At 43.0% G+C, this 23,787-nt stretch overlaps 1 protein-coding gene across 7 annotated transcripts; it reads right to left on the reverse strand.

Moving 5' to 3' along the window:
- Positions 1-215: 215 nt before the first annotated feature.
- Positions 216-22,406, reverse strand: ZBTB48 (zinc finger and BTB domain containing 48). 7 transcript variants are annotated; one of them, XM_069742530.1, is made up of 12 exons: positions 22,348-22,402; positions 20,144-20,176; positions 19,238-19,939; positions 18,605-18,873; positions 18,325-18,436; positions 7,173-7,265; positions 5,663-5,749; positions 4,847-5,001; positions 3,759-3,895; positions 2,951-3,115; positions 1,705-1,793; positions 216-605 (listed from the first exon to the last, which is right to left on the reverse strand). In XM_069742530.1, the coding sequence occupies exons 3-12, from the start codon at positions 19,934-19,936 to the stop codon at positions 306-308; spliced, it is 2,106 nt and encodes a 701-aa protein (XP_069598631.1). In that variant the 5' UTR covers positions 19,937-19,939; positions 20,144-20,176; positions 22,348-22,402; the 3' UTR covers positions 216-305. The 7 variants fall into 7 exon arrangements, with proteins under 7 accessions (XP_069598631.1, XP_069598634.1, XP_069598636.1 ...); XM_069742533.1 differs by having other exon boundaries at positions 22,243-22,375; XM_069742535.1 differs by having other exon boundaries at positions 22,172-22,374.
- Positions 22,407-23,787: the final 1,381 nt, after the last annotated feature.

A 23,787-nucleotide genomic window follows, 5' to 3' on the forward strand; every position in this document is an offset into this window, starting at 1 on the left:
CTAAGAAAAGTCCAGAATGATCTTGAAATGTACACCATGAATGATGTGGTTGCACTCATGGTACTCTGAGTGATCAGTAGCCCCCAGGACACTCCACAGGGTGCCAACCTGCAGTACCAGACGTGTTGGGTACTACAATGAACGGGCCGTAGCATTGCTCACTTCTGCCCTAATTGATGGGTGCCTTTGTGGTATACATATTCACTGTACATTACTTCCATATTCGTATTTATTTGGTAATAAAATGTACTGACCTAATAAATAAAAAATAAACCCCAAACATGATGTTCTTTTGTGGGCACAAATCACGTCTCGCACTCATCAATAGGGATGGCGGTGGCAGTGATGATTATAGACTGTTCCATGACTTCAGCCGGAAAGACATCAACTGCGCACAGTCTCTGATCTGTGACCTCCTCCGGTAGGGTGCTGGAGGTAATGGACTCCACTATGATCTCTGTTGACCCAACTTCTAGGTCATGGGTGTTTTGTAATCCAATGACCATGCTTTTTTCCTCATCAATGATGAGATTACGGAGTTTCCTTTGACGGGGATTGTAGTTCTCAATTCGGTTGTGAATCTCCATGTGTCGTCGGAGGTGAGCCTTAAAAACACAAACAAAAAGATATTTTTTTCTTCTGTGGTGACCCAGCAAGTTACCGGGAGGTCTAAAAATTATTTTAAAAAAAAGTGTATTCCCATCTTATAAGACATACAGAAGAAGGGGGAAGGAAACGGAAGAGGGGGGTGGGAGGCGGAGACTCGAATTTGCCATTCACTTTCATCATGCTTGCTACTCAAGTCAAGCACGTCTGACGCGTTCAATTTGTGTACCGAACACTCGGGCATTTCAGTGCTCGATCAACAGTAATAAAATGTTGTCAAGATATACCATCACTTTATCATCAGTGGAGTTCCCTTTCTTGAGCACTGCATGGCTGCAGTCCTTCTCAACTATTTCATCCCTGCACAGTGAACCTCTGACCCTTCTTGCTGTGCAGCAACTACTATGTGACTCCATTCAAGTCTTAACTCAGTCACATGTAATGGGCCGGGATACGGCGCGAGGGTCGGGACACGGCGCCTTCATTCCAAGATGTCTCAGTGGTTGGAACCCCACATGTTGTAAAGTGAAGGCATACCCTAGTAAAATGCTGTCACTTTGTGGGATAGGAAATCACCTTGAAGATGGAATTTCATTTTGGGAATAAAATGCTGTGGATTTTACTCTCAAAGTTTGTGCACATAAAATTTGCAGCAAAATAAATTAGTATGCAAGTGTTTGGCGCGATTTCTCTTGCCGATTTCCCTGCATACTCTTTCTTGCATTTGAAGTGGAATTATCTGCCGCAAATCCAACCTATTTTATTATTTATTATGCATTGCGTAACCTTTAGACTTCGTGTATGTGCACACATTCAATGTTGGCCGGAAAAACGCTTAGTAAAATTCCTACGATTTTGATGCATTTTTCCCATTCATTAAAAGGCTGAAAAGAAGATCTGAAACTGCTTCAAACCTACAAGGAAAAAATAGGCAAAGTGTGCCTGAGACTTCAGAAAGCTCACTCACTTTACTGGGACAGTAAAATGCTGCGTTTCTTGTGGCAAGAACATGACGCATCAACATGGCTTTATAGTTTCTATTTCCACTTCTGATCTAAATGTAGAAAGTTCTTTTAATGTCACAGATTATTTCCTTACCGGCCGGGTGAACTTGTATCCGCATTCTGTGCACTCAAACTTCCGAACCCCACGATGTCTGGCCACGTGAACACGTAATTGCTCAGCCGCTACAGAGGAAGAGAATGAAGCTTTGAAAACAGTTGATTCATCCATCATGTAGCCAAATGTATTTTTCAACTAGAAGGGAGCAAAAAAATTAGCAAAAGCCTGGTCCAACGTCCAAAGTCTGTGGCAGCCGGGCCAGGGCATTGTGAACCTTCTCATTCCTCGCCCAGGCAATCGGATACAGGCATCCTGGGGGACTCGTGGCTACTAGTCCCGCGATCTCCTGATGTGCATCACCATGTGATGACATTGTGGGGACCTAGCAATCACAAGAAGTACCCAGAAAGCTGGCATTACAATGGCGGCTGAGGAAGTTTGCCAGCTGCCACTTAGTGCCAGCACTGCAGGTTCATGGATGATGTCACTTTGTCAGCTTGTCGAGTACATACTACATATACCCCTTGCCAAGAAACCTCATACTTGGTGCCAAAACCATCCAAGCAATGTAACTAGTTCTCTGCAGAAATCCCTGGGTTCAGACACGACATCTCCATGCCCAATAATTCACCCAATGCATTGGAGCACTTTCCATGTCTCACTATAGCTATTAGGGGAGTGTTAGATTCCCAATGGCAGCTGATAATGTGTATCCGCAGCCACATTGCACAACGTAGTCACCAAGCTGCATTGCTCACTGCAATTTGGAGATAAGTAAATGCAGGGACAATCATGGTGGGCCTGACTTTTTTTTTTTTTTTAAAGACAGATGAACATCAATGCAACTTAAATATTTAAGTCACTGACATTAAAAAATACCTCTATCTCCTTGTGGTGTGGACATGTATACCATGCTTACAAAGCCTTCTTTGCATATCCTATAGCCAGTGTTAGAAAAGTGCTATACATCTGGCATCCAGCTGAAAAAGGACATTTGGGAGCTGCTTTGTAAACGGTGTCAGTGAGACTGGCTGACTGACTGCCCAACTGCAGATCACGTCTTTGAACCCAACATGCCTGAATATAAAGAAGCTGCAGCGCTTCTTTGTCCCTTGGTCTGTGTTTGTCCCTTTGCCGTTCAGTGAACGGAATGATCTAAATTCTCAGGATCTTAGAAGCCCTAAAGCTTAGACTCCCCAGATCATATTGTGGTGGGAATACCACTTGATTAAAGAAGCCCGGAAGAAGTCACACCAAATAACTTGTATTCTACAACTGTTACCTTTGAACGTCTTGCCGCAGACTTGACAGTAGTAGGGTCTGCCTTCCTGGTGTCGGCTGGCGATGTGCCGCAGGAGCGGAGTCTTGTCTGTAAAGCGCTGGTCACAGAACTCGCAGCTGTATGGTCGCTCACCTGTGTGTGTCCGGTTGTGCTTGAGAAGACTGGCTGAGGAGACAAGGAATATAAGGATAAAACTAAACATGGATGTTAGGAGTGTTGGCTCGAACCAAAAAGTGAATTGAAGGTAACGATTCCTGATTTTTGTTGCAAACCATAATACACAATGAAAATGCAATCCCAAACCAGCAGGCGTATCAAGCACAACCATTCACTCTGACCAGTGGCTCTGCACCAGCCGGAGGCCAAGAGTACCTGAATCTAAGGCAAATTTGAGCTTTGTTATTAATTGAATCCCTTTAATAGGAAAAGGTCACCTAATTCAACCTACGGGAGCATGATTGCAGAAGGTATAACCTCCTCTGACACACTCCGGCATTTGAGAGAAAATATACTTTACAAGATCCGTCCGTGGACAGTAACTGAAGACGAGACTAATCCGGCACTGCCTCTGGCCATCTCTAGGCAAATGACAGGTCTCCTGCTTTGGCAGAGATCTGTCAATCACATGCAGCAACACTGGGAATAGCCGGCCAGGGGCAACGCCGGACTAGTCTGGTCTCCGGTTATGGTGTGCAATGGCCGCCATGTTGGTTGACTTTCACCTTTTCCAAATCTGATAGTTAACATAAAAGATGATGCAGGGACTTGTTTTCGCCGGGGACCGTCTTACAGCAGAGTCTCATCTTACCTTGTGTTCTGAACGTCTTGCCGCACAGATGACACTGGAAGGGTTTCTCCCCTGTGTGCGTCTTCAGGTGCATGTTCAGGTTGGCTTTCTGGGTAAAGGCATGGTGACAAAACTCGCATACAAATGGACGTTCATTTCTAGAGGTAAAAGAATAGGTATATACATAATATTAGATTAGAATAATAATAATAATAAAATCATCAATATAAAAATAAATAATAATAATAATAATAATAATAATAATAATAATAATAATAATAGAAGTGTGATATTTTAACCCCCCCACTAAAGTGGCTCCAACTTAGCTGCGTTATCTAACAGGAATGTTAGGCTATGTTCACATTTGCGTTGTGCGATGTTGCGTCGGAGACGCAACGCAAACAAAAACGCAACAAAACGCACGCTAAAACGCAGCGTTTTGCGACGCATGCGTCCTTTTTTGCCGAATTTTGGACGCAAAAAAAATGCAACTTGCTGCGTCCTCTGCGCCCTACGCTTGCAGCAAAAAAAACGCATGCGTCGCAAAACGCAGCACAACGCATGTCCATGCGCCCCCATGTTAAATATAGGGCCGCATGACGCATGCGTCGCCGCGGCTTCGCCCGACGCAGCCCCGCAAAACGCTAATGTGAACGTAGCCTTAGGTTGTCTTAAAACTGCTATCAGTAATTCAGAATGCTGATTTGTCCGCCATGCTTTGCACTGCAGCTATTTTCATTTGGATGATTGGTAGGCTGTATATAAATGCAAGTTCATTCGAATTTGGATATCAGTGCATACAGAGCCGACTTCCATTAAAGCAAGGACTGAATGATTAAAATGGCATGCAACTTATCAGTAAGAAACAAATAGGATTTTAAGGCAACTAAATAAAGAGCACATCTAGCCACATCTGAATCCACATAGCAATGCAGTAGGACTTTCAGATTCCCCTTTTTCTCCGACGCATTCCTGAACACTGAAGGAAGACCCCCATTCTCCACGTAGGTGCATCCATCACACATGTATGGCTTATGGTTTCCAAAGTCACACATCTGATATAAGAATTCATAGGAAACTATAAAAGTCTGCAGACAGCATATGCGGACCTGTGTTTGGCTTTGATATGCATCTGTAATCCGCTTCTGCTCGAGGCTCGATGTCCGCACTCCTCGCAGACGAAAAGCTTCTCCCCTCGATGCTTAAAGGCTTCGTGCAGGCGCAGTTCTGTCCGTGTGAAGAAGCATTTCCCGCAGGTTGGGCACTACAACAGAATGTCAAGGACAAATCTAAGCTCACAGAGAAGTGCTATCTTGCTGATGTAAAAAACTACAACCCCCAGCAGGCCCGGCGGGTTGCTACGGGGAACGCCATACTTCAACCACAGAGGTATTTGCATTCGGATTAGTTTTCTTATTGTGCTCGCTGCTGCCCTCTGGTGGACTGTGGCGTTTACAACACATAAATCTCCGTTTTGGAAATCCCCATTTACTTTCCCATATAAGGAGACATCCAGGAGCGAAAATAACCGTGTTCCCGACCTCTGCACACAATTCAGACAGACATTTTTTTTAAACACAAAATAAATGGTATTTAATATGCAGCAGACCATGAATGAATTGAGATGCTGTGAAAAAAAATAGACAAAAACATCCAGGTAAAACCCAGACCATTGCCTAGAAACACCTTATCAATTATAAATGGCATCACACATCTATCAAACATCATATACAAGCCCCAGAGGTGTTTATATGTCAAAGCAGAGGCTGACCAGCTAAGGAAGATCATATTATGGAGCCTGACATCAGGGACCACATTCTGACCCTCAGGGAGCAGGTAAGTACATATACATGTGGAATAATAAAAAAATCCAGCAGTCACCCATCTGCAGGACAGTCTGCATTACGCGGCCTTGCGATACTCACAGCATGGGGTTTGGGTTCTCCGTGCATTTTTATCATGTGGCTTTGGAGATGCTTCTTCTGCATGAACTGCTGAGGGCATGTGGAGCACTGAAATATCCAGAAAGAGGCAATGCAAAGGGTTAATGGATCCCAGCGACACATTCCTGGGCACGGTACGAAACAACTGTTCAGCCCTGATGTCACTTCCAATGCGTCACAAATATAAATATAAATATATTATATATATATATATAAAAAATAAAATAACTATGCCCCCTGGTGGTAACAGAAGGATAACACAAGTTTACTAAAATTCCAAACCGTTTTAATTTTTTTTCCCCTTGTGAATGAGGCCTAAACGCGAACAGCGTAGACTCCACTGACAACAGTGACATCTGCTGCTTACATACGTTAATATAATGTATTTCTGCCAAGGCAAACATTCGACTTTGTGCTTTCATTTATTCCTATCTCTTTCTAAACTAACTATTAAGTCACCATTTACCTTATTATGTACTGGAAAATTGAAAAACAAACAAACAAAGAATTGCTCCAAGTACAGTAAAATGGTTTCTGTCGTGTTTTTACATTGTTCATTGGGTCAGAAATGACCTGGTAACGTGATTCTACAAGTTAGCACGATTACAGCTATACTAAATGTGTATAGTTGTTTTTTTTTTTTGTTTTAAGTACCGTAGTGAAAAAAAAAACTGTAATACTATAAATAAATGAATATAAATAAAATAAATTAATGAAAAAAATTTGGTTTGTGTAGCCATTTGTTCTTTTGAGTCATTATTTTCCCACAATGGAGCAGTGTGAGGACTTACTTTTTGCATAATGAGATGAAGTTTTTATTGATATCATTTTAGGTTACATATGGCATTTCGATTTATTTTTATTGCATATTTTTGGGGCAGGTGTAGGGACAAAAATAACAGCATTTTTATTTTTTCCCTTTTTTACGGTATTTGACACATTAGTTCATTACTTTTATAGTATATGACTTGCACATGTGGAGTTACCAAATGAGATAATATATAATCTAATATATAATATAAAAATATATAATATAGAATATAAAATAAAATATAATAAAATCTATATATATTTCTCATATGAAGCCCAGCCACGTGCTAGGCTTCACAGTACGATAAAGATGGTGGCCATGGGCACGTTCAGCAGGCCCAAAAAAAATGGCAATCTGAGCATGGTCCAGTCACTACTGTTACAGGCAGATGCCGACTGTAATGGAGCCTGTACCTTTTGGGTATCATGCAGCTCCTAAGCCCACCCTATACATGGGTACCCGACGCAGAACATTCTAGTAGGTCCTACACTGACACAGGATCAAGCCTTAATAAATGTAATCAGGAATCATTAACTGCGATAAAAAAATAATAATAATAATTGAAGTGAGTTATTCTAATTGGAATACAAACATCAGTGTCTTATGTCGGGATCGCATGGATTTTATTATTTTTCAGAAGCGTTATTCACATCAGTAAAAGATAAATATACTGTTGCTTACCTTATACGGCATTACTCCCGTGTGTGACACCATGTGTAACCGCAATTCCATCTTTCCTTTAAAAACCTCATTGCAAGAAGGACAGCTAAAAACCTAAAAAAAAACAAAAAAAAAAACAGAGATTCGGAAGCCTCCACCAATAGGTCTAGCCAGAAAATAAATAGGTAAAATGAGAATCTGTGGCATGTACAGTGGGGCAAAAAAGTATTTAGTCAGTCAGCAATAGTGCAAGTTCCACCACTTAACCCCTTCATGACCCAGCCTATTTTGACCTTAAAGACCTTGCCGTTTTTTGCAATTCTGACCAGTGTCCCTTTATGAGGTAATAACTCAGGAACGCTTCAATGGATCCTAGCGGTTCTGAGATTGTTTTTTCGTGACATATTGGGCTTCATGTTAGTGGTAAATTTAGGTCAATAAATTCTGTGTTTAATTGTGATAAAAACGGAAATTTGGCGAAAATTTTGAAAATTTCGCAATTTTCACATTTTGAAATTTTATTCTGTTAAACCAGAGAGTTATGTGACACAAAATAGTTAATAAATAACATTTCCCACACGTCTACTTTACATCAGCACAATTTTGGAAACAAAATTTTTTTTTTGCTAGGAAGTTATAAGGGTTAAAATTTGACCAGCGATTTCTCATTTTTACAACGAAATTTACAAAACCATTTTTTTTAGGGACCACCTCACATTTGAAGTCAGTTTGAGGGGTCTATATGGCGGAAAATACCCAAAAGTGACACCATTCTAAAAACTGCACCCCTCAAGGTGCACAAAACCACATTCAAGAAGTTTATTAACCCTTCAGGTGCTTCACAGCAGCAGAAGCAACATGGAAGGAAAAAATGAACATTTAACTTTTTAGTCACAAAAATGATTTTTCAGCAACAATTTTTTTATTTTCCCAATGGTAAAAGGAGAAACTGAACAACGAAAGTTGTTGTCCAATTTGTCCTGAGTACGCTGATACCTCATATGTGGGGGTAAACCACTGTTTGGGCGCACGGCAAGGCTTGGAAGGGAAGGAGCGCCATTTGACTTTTTGAATGAAAAATTGGCTGCACTCTTTAGCGGACACCATGTCACGTTTGGAGAGACCCCGTGTGCCTAAAAATTGGAGCTCCCCCACAAGTGACCCCATTTTGGAAACTAGACGCCCCAAGGAACTTATCTAGATGCATAGTGAGCCCTTTAAACCCCCAGGTGCTTCACAAATTGATCTGTAAAAATGAAAAAGTACTTTTTTTTCACAAAAAAATTATTTTCGCCTCAATTTTTTCATTTTCAGATGGACAACAGGATAAAATGGATCCTAAAATTTGTTGGGCAATTTCTCCTGAGTACACCTATACCTCACATGTGGGGGTAAACCACTGTTTGGGCACATGGTAAGGCTCGGAGGGGAAGGAGCGCCATTTGACTTTTTGAATGGAAAATTAGCTCCAATTGTTAGCGGACACCATGTCGCATTTGGAGAGCCCCTGTGTGCCTATGCATTGAAGCTCCCCCACAAGTGACCCCATTTTGGAAACTAGACCCCCCAAGGAACTTATCTAGATGCATACTGAGCACTTTGAATCCCCAGGTGCTTCACAGAAGTTTATAATGCAGAGCCATGAAAATAAAAAATAATTTTTCTTTTCTCAAAAATGATTTTTTAGCCTGGAATTTCCTATTTTGCCAATGGTAATAGGAGAAATTGGACCACAAATGTTGTTGTCCAGTTTGTCCTGAGTACGCAGATACCCCATATGTGGGGGTAAACCACTGTTTGGGCGCACGGCAGGGCTCAGAAGGGAAGGCACGCCATTTGGCTTTTTAAATGGAAATTTAGCTCCAATCATTAGCGGACACCATGTCGCGTTTGGAGAGCCCCTATGTGCCTAAACATTGGAGATCCCCCACAAATGACCCCATTTTGGATACTAGACCCCCAAAGGAACTAATCTAGATGTGTGGTGAGCACTTTGAACCCTCAAGTGCTTCACAGAAGTTTATAACGCAGAGCCATGAAAATAAAATAAAAAATTTCTTTTCTCAAAAATGTTTTTTTAGCCCGCAATTTTTTATTTTCCCAAGGGTAACAGGAGAAATTTGACCCCAAAAGTTGTTGTCCAGTTTCTCCTGAGTACGGTGATACCCCACATGTGGGGGTAAACTACTATTTGGGCACTAGCCGGGGCTCGGAAGTGAAGTAGTGACGTTTTGAAATACAGAATTTGATGGAATGCTCTACGGGCGTCACGTTGCGTTTGCAGAGCCCCTGGTGTGCCTAAACAGTAGAAACCCCCCACAAGTGACCACATTTTGGAAACTAGACCCCCAAAGGAACTTATCTGGATATGTGGTGAGCACCTTCAACCCCCAAGTGCTTTACAGAAGCTTATAACGCAGAGCCGTGAAAATAATAAATACGTTTTCTTTCCTAAAAAATAATTTTTTAGCCCAGAATTTTTTATTTTCCCAAGGGTTACAGGAGAAATTGGAGCCCAAAAGTTGTTGTCCAGTTTCTCCTGAGTACGCCGATACCCCATGTGTGGGGGTAAACCACTGTTTGGGCGCACGTCGGGGCTCAGAAGGGAAGTAGTGACTTTTGAAATGCAGACTTTGATGGAATTGTCTGCGGACGTCACGTTGCGTTTGCAGAGCCCCTGGTGTGCCTAAACAGTAGAAACCCCCCACAAGTGACCCCATTTTGGAAACTAGACCCCCAAAGGAACTTATCTAGATATGTGCTGAGCACTTTGAACCCCCAAGTGCTTCACAGACGTTTACAACGCAGAGCCGTGAAAATAAAAAATCATTTTTCTTTCCTCAAAAATTATGTTTTAGCAAGCAATTTTTTATTTTCTCAAGGGTAACAGGAGAAATTGGACCCCAGTAATTGTTGCGCAGTTTGTCCTGAGTATGCTGGTACCCCATATGTGGGGGTAAACCACTGTTTGGGCACACGTCGGGGCTCGGAAGTGAGGGAGCACCATTTGACTTTTTGAATACAAGATTGGCTGGAATCAATGGTGGCGCCATGTTGCGTTTGGAGACCCCCTGATGTGCCTAAACAGTGGAAACCCCTCAATTCTAACTCCAACACACCCCTAAACCTTATCCCAACTGTAGCCGTATCCCTAATCACAACCCTAACCCCAACACACCCCTAACCACAACCCTAATTCCAACCCAACCCTAAGGCTATGTGCCAACGTTGCGGATTCGTATGAGATTTTTCAGCACCATTTTTGAAAAATGCGCGGGTAAAAGGCACTGCGTTTTACCTGCGGATTTTCCGCGGATTGCCAGTGTTTTTTGTGCGGATTTCACCTGCGGATTCCTATTGAGGAACAGGTGTAAAACGCTGCGGAATCCGCACAAAGAATTGACATGCTGCGGAAAATACAACGCAGCGTTCCCGCGCGGTATTTTCCGCACCATGGGCACAGCGGATTTGGCTTTCCATATGTTTACATGGTACTGTAAACCTGATGGAACACTGCTGCGAATCCGCAGCGGCCAATCCGCACCGTGTGCACATAGCCTAATTCTAAAGGTATGTGCACATGCTGCGGAAAACACTGCGGATCCGCAGCAGTTTCCCATGAGTTTACAGTTCAATGTAAACCTATGGGAAACAAAAATCGCTGTACACATGCTGCAGAAAAACAGCACGGAAACGCAGCGGTTTACATTCTGCAGCACGTCACTTCTTTCTGCGGATTCCGCAGCGGTTTTACAACTGCTCCAATAGAAAAATCGCAGTTGTAAAACCGCAGTGAAATGCTCAGAAAAACCGCGGTAAATCCACAGCAGTTTAGCACTGCGGATTTATCAAATCCTCTGCGGAAAAATCCGCAGAGGACCAGAATACGTGTGCATATCCCGAACCCTAGCCCTAACCCTACCCCTACCCCTACCCCTAACTCCAACCTTAGTGAAAAAAAAAAAATTCTTTATTTTTTTATTGTCCCTACCTATGGGGGTGACAAAGGGGGGGGGGGGGGGGGGGGGGGGGTCATTTACTATTTTTTTATTTTGATCACTGAGATATAACCTCTCAGTGATCAAAATTCACTCTGGAATGAATCTGCCGGCCGGCCGATTCGGCGGGCGCACTGCACATGCGCCCGCTATTTTGGAAGATGGCGGCGCCCAGGAAAGAAGACGGACACCGGCAGGCTCGGTAAGTATAAGGGGGGGGAGATCAGGGCACGGGGGGGCGTCGGAGCACGGGGGGGAGGCGTCGGAGCACGGGGGGGAGGCGTCGGAGCACGGGGTGGGGGGCGTCGGAGCACGGATGAGGATCGGTGTGAGTGCGGGTGGATTGGAGCACGGGGTGGGGGATCGCTGTGCGGGGGGGGGGGTTTGACTGGAGCACGGGGGGAGTGGACAGGAGGACGGGGGAGCGGAGCACAGGACGGAGGGGAGCGGACCACAGATCGGGGGGCTGGGGGGGCGATCGGTGGGGTGGGGTGGGGGCACATTAGTATTTCCAGCCATGGCCGATGATATTGCAGTATCGGCCATGGCTGGATTGTAATATTTCACCAGTTTTTTAGGTGAAATATTACAAATCGCTCTGATTGGCAGTTTCACTTTCAACAGCCAATCAGAGCGATCGTAGCCATGGGGGGGTGAAGCCACCCCCCCTGGGCTAAACTACCACTCCCCCTGTCCCTGCAGATCGGGTGAAATGGGAGTTAACCCTTTCACCCGGCCTGCAGGGACGCGATCTTTCTGTGACACAGCATATGCGTCACAGGTCGGATTGGCACCGACTTTCATGACGCATACGCTGTGTCACAGGTCGGGAAGGGGTTAAAAAGATGAGAGGCGTCTGTAATTTACATCATAGGTAGACCTCAACTATGGGAGACAAACTGAGAAAAAAAAATCCAGAAAATCACTGTCTGTTTTTTTAACATTTTATTTGCATATTATGGTGGAAAATAAGTATTTGGTCAGAAACAAATTTTCATCTCAATACTTTGTAATATATCCTTTGTTGGCAATGACAGAGGTCAAACGTTTTCTGTAAGTCTTCACAAGGTTGCCACACACTGTTGTTGGTATGTTGGCCCATTCCTCCATGCAGATCTCCTCTAGAGCAGTGATGTTTTTGGCTTTTCGCTTGGCAACACGGACTTTCAACTCCCTCCAAAGGTTTTCTATAGGGTTGAGATCTGGAGACTGGCTAGGCCACTCCAGGACCTTGAAATGCTTCTTACGAAGCCACTCCTTCGTTGCCCTGGCGGTGTGCTTTGGATCATTGTCATGTTGAAAGACCCAGCCACCTTTCATCTTCAATACCCTTGCTGATGGAAGGAGGTTTGCACTCAAAATCTCACGATACATGGCCCCATTCATTCTTTCATGTACCCGGATCAGTCGTCCTGGCCCCTTTGCAGAGAAACAGCCCCAAAGCATGATGTTTCCACCACCATGCTTTACAGTAGGTATGGTGTTTGATGGATGCAACTCAGTATTCTTTTTCCTCCAAACACGACAAGTTGTGTTTCTACCAAACAGTTCCAGTTTGGTTTCATCAGACCATAGGACATTCTCCCAAAACTCCTCTGGATCATCCAAATGCTCTCTAGCAAACTTCAGACGGGCCCGGACATGTACTGGCTTAAGCAGTGGGACACGTCTGGCACTGCAGGATCTGAGTCCATGGTGGCGTAGTGTGTTACTTATGGTAGGCCTTGTTACATTGATGCAAACAACTGGCTAAGACGATGGTGCAGACAACAAGGATTCGGATTCCTGGACCACGGTGTGAATTACTTGTACGATGGACTCCTCGCCAGAGACGGACTACACCTCAACAAACCTGGGAAACACACATTCGCCAGAAGACTCGCTACACTCATCAGGAGGGCGTTAAACTAGAAGAAGAGGGGACGGGAAGAAAAACATTAGACTTGAACAAAGAAGATCCAGGAAAACATACTCAGAAGGGAGGTAAGAACATTTCTAAAACAATCCACAGCGAGGAGATTGGAACAAAACAAAATCCTCTAAACTGCATGCTCGCAAACGCCAGAAGCCTGACAAACAAGATGGAAGAACTAGAAGCAGAAATATCTACAGGTAACTTTGACATAGTGGGAATAACCGAGACATGGTTAGATGAAAGCTATGACTGGGCAGTTAACTTACAGGGTTACAGTCTGTTTAGAAAGGATCGTAAAAATCGGAGAGGAGGAGGGGTTTGTCTCTATGTAAAGTCTTGTCTAAAGTCCACTTTAAGGGAGGATATTAGCGAAGGAAATGAGGATGTCGAGTCCATATGGGTCGAAATTCATGGAGGGAAAAATGGTAACAAAATTCTCATTGGGGTCTGTTACAAACCCCCAAATATAACAGAAACCATGGAAAGTCTACTTCTAAAGCAGATAGATGAAGCTGCAACCCATAATGAGGTCCTGGTTATGGGGGACTTTAACTACCCGGATATTAACTGGGAAACAGAAATCTGTGAAACCCATAAAGGCAACAGGTTTCTGCTAATAACCAAGAAAAATTATCTTTCACAATTGGTGCAGAATCCAACCAGAGGAGCAGCACTTTTAGACCTAATACTATCTAATAGACCTGACAGAATAACAAATCTGCAGGTGGTCGGGCATCTAGGAAATAGCGACCACAATATTGTACAGTTTCACCTGTCTTTCACTAGGGGGACTTGTCAGGGAGTCACAAAAACACTGAACTTTAGGAAGGCAAAGTTTGACCAGCTTAGAGATGCCCTTAATCTGGTAGACTGGGACAATATCCTCAGAAATAAGAATACAGATAATAAATGGGAAATGTTTAAGAACATCCTAAATAGGCACTGTAAGCGGTTTATACCTTGTGGGAATAAAAGGACTAGAAATAGGAAAAACCCAATGTGGCTAAACAAAGAAGTAAGACAGGCAATTAACAGTAAAAAGAAAGCATTTGCACTACTAAAGCAGGATGGCACCATTGAAGCTCTAAAAAACTATAGGGAGAAAAATACTTTATCTAAAAAACTAATTAAAGCTGCCAAAAAGGAAACAGAGAAGCACATTGCTAAGGAGAGTAAAACTAATCCCAAACTGTTCTTCAACTATATCAATAGTAAAAGAATAAAAACTGAAAATGTAGGCCCCTTAAATAATAGTGAGGAAAGAATGGTTGTAGATGACGAGGAAAAAGCTAACATATTAAACACCTTCTTCTCCACGGTATTCACGGTGGAAAATGAAATGCTAGGTGAAATCCCAAGAAACAATGAAAACCCTATATTAAGGGTCACCAATCTAACCCAAGAAGAGGTGCGAAACCGGCTAAATAAGATTAAAATAGATAAATCTCGGGTCCGGATGGCATACACCCACGAGTACTAAGAGAACTAAGTAATGTAATAGATAAACCATTATTTCTTATTTTTAGGGACTCTATAGCGACAGGGTCTGTTCCGCAGGACTGGCGCATAGCAAATGTGGTGCCAATATTCAAAAAGGGCTCTAAAAGTGAACCTGGAAATTATAGGCCAGTAAGTCTAACCTCTATTGTTGGTAAAATATTTGAAGGGTTTCTGAGGGATGTTATTCTGGATTATCTCAATGAGAATAACTGTTTAACTCCATATCAGCATGGGTTTATGAGAAATCGCTCCTGTCAAACCAATCTAATCAGTTTTTATGAAAAGGTAAGCTATAGGCTGGACCACGGTGAGTCATTGGACGTGGTATATCTCGATTTTTCCAAAGCGTTTGATACCGTGCCGCACAAGAGGTTGGTACACAAAATGAGAATGCTTGGTCTGGGGGAAATTGTGTGTAAATAGGTTATTAACTGGCTTAGTGATAGAAAGCAGAGGGTGGTTATAAATGGTATAGTCTCTAACTGGGTCGCTGTGACCAGTGGAGTACCGCAGGGGTCAGTATTGGGACCTGTTCTCTTCAACATATTCATTAATGATCTGGTAGAAGGTTTACACAGTAAAATATCGATATTTGCAGATGATACAAAACTATGTAAAGCAGTTAATACAAGAGAAGATAGTATTCTGCTACAGATGGATCTGGATAAGTTGGAAACTTGGGCTGAAAGGTGGCAGATGAGGTTTAACAATGATAAATGTAAGGTTATACACATGGGAAGAAGGAATCAATGTCACCATTACACACTGAATGGGAAACCACTGGGTAAATCTGACAGGGAGAAGGACTTGGGGATCCTAGTTAATGATAAACTTACCTGGAGCAGCCAGTGCCAGGCAGCAGCTGCCAAGGCAAACAGGATCATGGGGTGCATTAAAAGAGGTCTGGATACACATGATGAGAGCATTATACTGCCTCTGTACAAATCCCTAGTTAGACCGCACATGGAGTACTGTGTCCAGTTTTGGGCACCGGTGCTCAAGAAGGATATAATGGAACTAGAGAGAGTACAAAGGAGGGCAACAAAATTAATAAAGGGGATGGGAGAACTACAATACCCAGACAGATTAGCGAAATTAGGATTATTTAGTCTAGAAAAAAGACGACTGAGGGGCGATCTAATAACCATGTATAAGTATATAAGGGGACAATACAAATATCTCGCTGAGGATCTGTTTATACCAAGGAAGGTGACGGGCACAAGGGGGCATTCTTTGCGTCTGGAGGAGAGAAGGTTTTTCCACCAACATAGAAGAGGATTCTTTACTGTTAGGGCAGTGAGAATCTGGAATTGCTTGCCTGAGGAGGTGGTGATGGCGAACTCAGTCGAGGGGTTCAAGAGAGGCCTGGATGTCTTCCTGGAGCAGAACAATATTGTATCATACAATTATTAGGTTCTGCAGAATGACGTATATCTGGGGATTTATTATGATGGAATATAGGCTGAACTGGATGGACAAATGTCTTTTTTCGGCCTTACTAACTATGTTACTATGTTACTATGTTACATTGGTCCCAGCTCTCTGCAGTTCATTCACTAGGTCCCCCCGCGTGGTTCTGGGATTTTTGCTCACCGTTCTTGTGATCATTCTGACCCCACGGGGTGGGATTTTGCGTGGAGCCCCAGATCGAGGGAGATTATCAGTGGTCTTGTATGTCTTCCATTTTCTAATTATTGCTCCCACTGTTGATTTCTTCACTCCAAGCTGGTTGGCTATTGCAGATTCAGTCTTCCCAGCCTGGTGCAGGGCTACAATTTTGTTTCTGGTGTCCTTTGACAGCTCTTTGGTCTTCACCATAGTGGAGTTTGGAGTCAGACTGTTTGAGGGTGTGCACAGGTGTCTTTTTATACTGATAAGTTTAAACAGGTGCCATTACTACAGGTAATGAGTGGAGGAAAGAGGAGACTCTTAAAGAAGAAGTTACAGGTCTGTGAGAGCCAGAAATCTTGATTGTTTGTTTCTGACCAAATACTTATTTTCCACCATAATATGCAAATAAATTGTTGAAAAAAACAGACAATGTGATTTTCTGGATTTTTTTTTCTCAGTTTGTCTCCCATAGTTGAGGTCTACCTACGATGTAAATTACAGACGCCTCTCATCTTTTTAAGTGGTGGAACTTGCACTATTGCTGACTGACTAAATACTTTTTTGCCCCACTGTAAATCTGGAATTCTCGAGGGTAGCACCAGTCACCTGCAGCCAAGAGGGGCGCACGAGGCTGGGGACCATCCACTATAACAGAGAAAGACCAACTTTGTGCACCATCCCCATTGTAGGTGTTGAGTTTATGCATACTGTTTGGATTACAGTGATGTTATCCATTACCTTTTGTGATATATTTATTTTTCACTTAAACAGTTTTTGGGTGTTAAAAAAAAAAAAAACACAACAAAAAAACCCCCCAAAATAAAAATTGTATTTTTGTGTCATTATGTGATAATTATTTTGATAAACTATATGGCCTAGTAAGAGTCACTGTGTCCGGGTCGTGGTTTTGTCGATGATTGGTCAGCAGGAATTTTATTTTTTACATTTATTATTCTATGTTACACTTTTAGCTTCACTTCTATTTCTTTCATGATATGTCCAGAGGTGTGGCGAGGTTTTTTTTTATGCAGACTGACTAATTGTATCAACTCCAATTCTGATTTTAAAGTGAAAATCTTAAATATTTTATATACATGAGCAATTAAAAGTTTGAAGTTACCATTTTAACACAATTAAAGCGTCACTTGCAGGAGCCATTTAACGAATCTGAGTACCTCTGCCTGGATGTGTCTGACCCCTCCTCCCCCCCCCCAAAAAAAAAAAATCATTAAAAAAAAACTTGTAGATTCTGATTTTTTACTTATTTCCCATATAACTGGAGCTCTGTAGCAGCTCTAGTTATAGGAGAAGCAGTCCCAGAACCGGCTGTATGGTCACGTGGCTTGTCACACAGGGATCATGTGAATGCTGGGATCAGTACTGCATTATCGCCCTGTAGTAAAAGCTGAGATGGACATGCGGGTGGCAGCCCTAGACGGTCTTTCTCAGGCTTCCAGTTGCATTACAACCCATTAGTAACTTGGGATCATGTTGCTAAAGGTGTAATAAGTCATAGAGGAAGCCTTCTCCCTGTGTTTGTAGTTTTAGGTGTGGCGGTCACTACTAACCATGATAGCTATATGGTTGAACAGCAAGGTTTGGCGCCATCTCCTTCCTTCCGTTAAGGGGAATATGTCACCAGGTTTTTTCTATATAAGCTGACCCTGATTCCAGCGATGTGTCACTTGCTAGGCTGTGTTTTTTTGTTTCAATAAAATCAGTGTTTTATCAGCAGTTGATTATCACTAGAGGACTAGGAGTCTCGCGCCTCCTGGTCCAACCACACCCCCAGAGCACTGATTGACAGCTTTCTGTAAATATACACAGAAAGCTGCCAATCAGTGGTGTGGGTGGCGTTATACAGACCTTAGCATTCAGAGATCTGAATAAGAGAAAACTGATCTATCATATCTGCTGCACCCAGTAAACTAAGCGATACATTGCTGGAATCAGGGTCTCTATCCCTACATCATGCTGGTGTCAGATTACATTGCAAAACAGATTCCCTTTAACGTGAAAGTTGCTGGTGATGGAGTGCGCACTATCACTGTTGCATAGTGATGGAGGGGGGATTAGCAGTATTAAGTCACCACCGATCAAATGGTGAAAAGAGGAACCCTGCCCAGAATCTCCACCTGCCTGGATTTACCTGCTCTGAGCGGCTCATACAATTTCGGGCCTGGTGCTCCACCAAGTTCTCCTTCCTGAAGTAACATTTCCTACACTTTTGACATTCAAACGGCTTTTCTCCTGTGTGCTTCCTGCAAGAAAGCAGATATACAGATCTGTTAAATACAATTTCCTTCTAAAATGATAAAGGATGAAAACAATATGGCAGCCCTCGGTCTGTCCCATGATGCCATGCAGTGAGACAGCACATCGCCAGCATCTCGACACCCTCGCTTCTGCTCCCGATCTCCCCGATTTACCTGTTATGGACTTTCAAGTAATATTTGCGGAGAAATTTCTTGTGACATATGGGACACTCCACCGGACTGTTGGCGTTTTTCTTGCCCTTCAGATCTCCCCCGTCCAGCACGGAGTCGTTAGCAGAGGGATACATCCTCTTAGACATGCAGCGTCTCTTCCTGGGGTTGGGGGTCTTCTTCTCTAGGACGTAGTCTTCATCCAGATCATTGGTAATGTAGTCCGCCTCCTCTGTTATGACGTCATGGATCTGGTCCACCTCCAAATCCCACTGCAACGGAAAGCGACAGCATCTCGTTAGCAGCTTGACAATTCGGATCCATTTCTTTGTGTACAGGTGATCACCATTTTCACAATCTCTGCTTGCTGTCAATGAATTTGAAAAAAAAAAAAAAAAGTACAATGTAGCCGTCTATGTAATCCTCCAAGATGGGGATTTTCAACCTACCGTAATTATCATGGTGAACCCCATAAACTCCCTTCACTCCGAAGGAACCGCTACTCACAAAAAAGCTTGGTGTACAAATGGGTAAAGCATTTTAGAATGGGGGAACTAAACAAGTCTTCACCCTCTGTCCAAATCAACTTTTGGAACAAAATCTATGAGAAGATGGTAGATATGAGGGAAACCATACCACTGTCATGCATCCGCCATCTCCGCTGATGCAGTGCTCGCTCTTCTGCCCTCTTTTCTGCCGCTTAAATTCTCTGCTCTCCACATGGTCTGTGTCCATATCCGAACTCTTCAAGACATTTTCCTGGAACGGGGAGGGGGGAGAGGTTTCCACAGTCTCCTGCAGCAGGGACAGACCACTGTCCTGAACATTATTTTGTCCAGATGGGATGTCACCATCAAGGACATTGCTGAGCTCCGAGATGCCCTTTAAAGCCTCCTCCCCATCAGACTCCTCCGCCTCCTTCAGGTGTCCATTTAAGGTCTCCATTGCACCGGACCCTTGAAAATACTGTTCACTTTGGAAACATTTTGTCTGGAACCTTTCACAGACCTCGGCCGCTTCAAAAATGGCGAGTTCCTTCGATGCCAGGAGAACTTTGTCCACATTGTCCTGTGACAGAATCAATTCACCGGTATATAAGAAGTCCAAGAGAAGACCGATGACCTCAGAGAAGCGTTCATGGAGGAGGATGCTGGGGGAGCCCCCGTCTCCATAAAGGCTCTGAAAGAAGTGGCTGCTGCAAGCCAGTATGCTCCAGTGAGCTTTAAACTGGAGATTGCCTACGACCAGTGTGGCGTCACAGTAGCGGCCATCTTCCCTTTGCTTGTTTAGAGCGTGGAGGACTTTAACACTGTGCTGGATGAACGCATTGTCCATGGTCTGCAGGAGGGAAACACAACTTTATATTGTACGGAATATCAGGAAACCAAACATGCCATACATAAGGGGAGGAGGGGGATGCAGCTGCAGCTTTTCATTGAATGCTTTAGTGGCAGAGCATGCAATGGAAAGCGGGGAGAGGGCAGCAAAGGGAGAATGGAAAGCGGGGAGAGGGCAGCAAAGGGAGAAATTCTGGCATCACACCTAGCAGAGCAGCTCACACAGCAGGCACGGAAACTAAAAAGAAAACAAAAAGCAGTTTCAGGGTCGACAAAATCTACAGGATAAACTTATGTGTAAGTGATTGCATAATTTGAGGGTAAGCCGTCATTTACTGATCCGGCATTGATCCTAGGGTGTCTGCACCGGCTCAGGTCTTGGCAGCTCCACTTCTGACTTGCACCCGACACAGGTCGTTGTCTCCTGTGTCAGCACAGCCATCAGTGCAGTGTGTGAATGGGGCTGGCTGACTACTTATTTGAAAAGCTAAGCCAGACCCCTTCTGTCTATTCCTTGACTGTGGTAAAGAAGGAGGCCGACTTAGCTATTGAGATGAGTAGTCAGCCATCAACCTTGAGCCGAGACAATGCTTTACTGCATCAAGTACACGGATGTACGTAGAACTGCCATACATAGGACCTACACTGAGAGCTGAAGACTGAAACCTTATTACTTAGGTGTGTGACTTACTAACAAGCACATTTATTTTCTTTAATTGGACAATCCCTTTAAGTTGTGATGCAGGTGTTTATTTTAGGGATCCGTTGGGTTCCTGGCATTACCACCCCCAACCCCCCCCCCCCCCTCCCTTTTTGCCATAAAAAAAAGCATGTTGCATACTTTACACATCGATAGCACTATATGTATGATATTAAAGTGGATTTGTCACCAGATTTAACAATACAAACAGCAAACATACATATTAGACCTGGGGAGGCCAGTGTATTTACCTTGACAATCCACGTCAGTACGGCTGTATAATTCCAATGTTAAAAATGAGCACCGCTAATCTCATAAAATACTCATATCAGTATCAGATTTGACAGTTATCAGGGGACTGTTCAGCCATTCGGAAACCTTTTTGCAAAGTAAGTGCACCAGCCTCATCAGGTTTGAGATATTAAAGCGCTTATGCTAAGATCTGGAGAAATAAACCACTTTAATGGCTAATAAGTCATTATTATGTATGTGATATGAACCTACATATTATATCCTGTGAATTGGTACATCAATGGAAATATTCTATGTATCAAATGTACGACATCAGCAGGTTTTATTTCATAATATATATTTTTTTAATAATAATAATAATAATAATAATAATAATAATAATAATATACATGTCATTTATTAAGTCATTGGGTTTTGCAGAATGGAGCACGTCACTTTCAGCATTTTTCTCCCATTGAAAACAATGGGTTGTGCAAAGAAAAAAAAAATAAATTGAAAAAAAAAGCAGGTATCAGTTTTTGCGGCGTTTTTTGTGCCAAAACCTGATGAAGAATCCAATTTTTTTTTTTTTTTTGTAATAATCTATCAACATGCGTAAGAGACGAATGTAACGTGACAAAAAACGCTGCAAAAAAAAAAAAAAAAAAAAAAAACGCAAGAAAAACTAATCAAAACCTGCTTTTTTTGCAGCACGTTTCTTACTGCTATGAGAGCAGGTTTTGCCTTAGGGAAAAAAAAAAAACGCATGAAAAACGCAACGTGTGAACATCACTGAAGAGATGAGCTCCGGCAGAGATGTCTGACAACGGAGGGCTCCCGAGTGCGGCCGGCAGAACCATCGTTTGGGTCAAACCTTTCCAAAGCGTACGGGGGGCTTTATTTCCCTTCCCGCAGAACAATGCTGTATAGATAAAGCATCTGAAGCCTTCTGTAATAAAAATCATATACCGTGTGTCCTCCTGAAAAGAAATAAGGGGCGAGAAAATGTATCGGAGCAGCAAAGGCAAAAGAAGGCAGATTTGTTGCATATATTGAGCACATAGGATATTATTAGAGAACAAAGTCTGAATGTGAAGCAAAAAAGAAATGTGAACAGACCCTTAAAACGCATATTTAGATCTCATGTATATCTGCAGCAGGTATACATTATATGCATATGTCATTATACATTATGTTATATATATATATATATACATATATATATATGAAAAACTCATATACTCACAAACACATGTGTTACATGATATATACATACTATTATACCTATAGAAATATATATACCAGCACTGAGCTCACTATTGCACACACATAACATATCTATGTCCAGCACACATGTAATATGTGTATGATACCAGCAGCTCTCTCCATATGCTATGGTGCTGAGGCCTCCTGCACGCCCTGGGACTTGTAGTTCCCCCGCTCAGCCGTGTTGCTCGGGCAGCAGGACGAGGCGTTACCTGCTCTCAAGTCCCCACAGCTCCAGCAGCCGCAGCATCAGCTCAGCGGGACAGCTGCTTCCGGCCAATAGCTATCGCGAGATCTGACGCGGGAGCTCGTCATAGACGCCATATTGGTTGTGGCAATATGAACGGGAAGTGGGAAGGGCAGATGAGCAGCTCGATAGCGAGCGAGCGCCATGTTTTTTTTATGGGGAGGTAGAAGTGCTTTGCGAGCAGATGCTCAGTAAAATGAAAAGGATGAGCTGGGAATCTAATGGCACGGTGGCTGCCCCATTACCCCTCTTCCTGCACTCACACTGCGCCCAAATACTGTGCCTCATGAATCAGGTTGTCGTAGCTACAAGCTGCCTCAAAAGTAGCAGCCCTCAAAACAACAGTGCCTTACAGAAGATGACTTCCTACTCCCCCTAATGAAAAACAGTGATAGTATATTAGTACCTCGTTTTATGCCACAGTGATTGTGGCCAACAGTAATGGCTCCATCTTTTGTGCTGGCCAGCAGCTATGCTACCCCTTCTGTGCCTCTGTATACCAATAATGTGCCTCCTACAAAGTAATAGCGCCTCTGCTCCATAACAACAACTACATTTGTGCCCACCATAGAAAAATGCCCCTTCAATAACCATGGTTGGGTTTCATTTATGCCATACCCACGATAGCTTGCAAAAGTATCCCCCCCCTGGCATTTTACCTATTTTGTTACTTTACAACCTGTGTTTATATATTTTTATAATCCGATTTGTGTGTGATGCATCAGCACTAAATAGTATTAAGTTTGTGAAGTGAGAAAACTATAGACCTAAATTACATTTATGGGATCAAATAACTAAACAGTGGCATGTGCGTATGTAATCACCTCTTTTGCAATGAACCCCCTAAAACTTTTGGTGCAAGCAATTCCCTTCATATGTCCCGTGATTAGTGAAAGAATGCCCCCCTATGTGCAATCTAAGTCACATTGTCAGTATATACACTTTACCTTTTTTGAAAAGCCACAAAAGGTGCAACATCATTAACGAGGCACCAATAACCAAACACCATGAAGACCAAGGAGATCTCCAAACAACACCATGAAGACCAAGGAGATCTCCAAACAAGTCAGGGACAATGTTGTTGAGAAGCACAAGTCAGGGTTGGGAATAAAAAAAATATCCCAATTCTGTGATGATCCCCGGAGCACCATCAAATCCATTTTCATCAAATGGAAAGAACATGGTACGACAACAAACCTGCCAAGAGAGGGCTGCCCACCAAAAGTCCCAGCCCGGGCAAGGAGGGCATTAATCAGAGAGGCAGCACAGAGACCACAGGTGACCCTGAAGTAGCTGCAGAGTTCCCAGGAAGAGACTGGAGTATCTGTCATTACAACCGTAATAATGCGTACTATTCATAGAGGTGGCCATTATGGAAGAGGGGGAAGAAGAAAAGCCTTTGCTT

The sequence above is a fragment of the Ranitomeya imitator genome, chromosome 10, assembly GCF_032444005.1.
Source record: "Ranitomeya imitator isolate aRanImi1 chromosome 10, aRanImi1.pri, whole genome shotgun sequence".
NCBI classification, from domain to species: domain Eukaryota; kingdom Metazoa; phylum Chordata; class Amphibia; order Anura; family Dendrobatidae; genus Ranitomeya; species Ranitomeya imitator.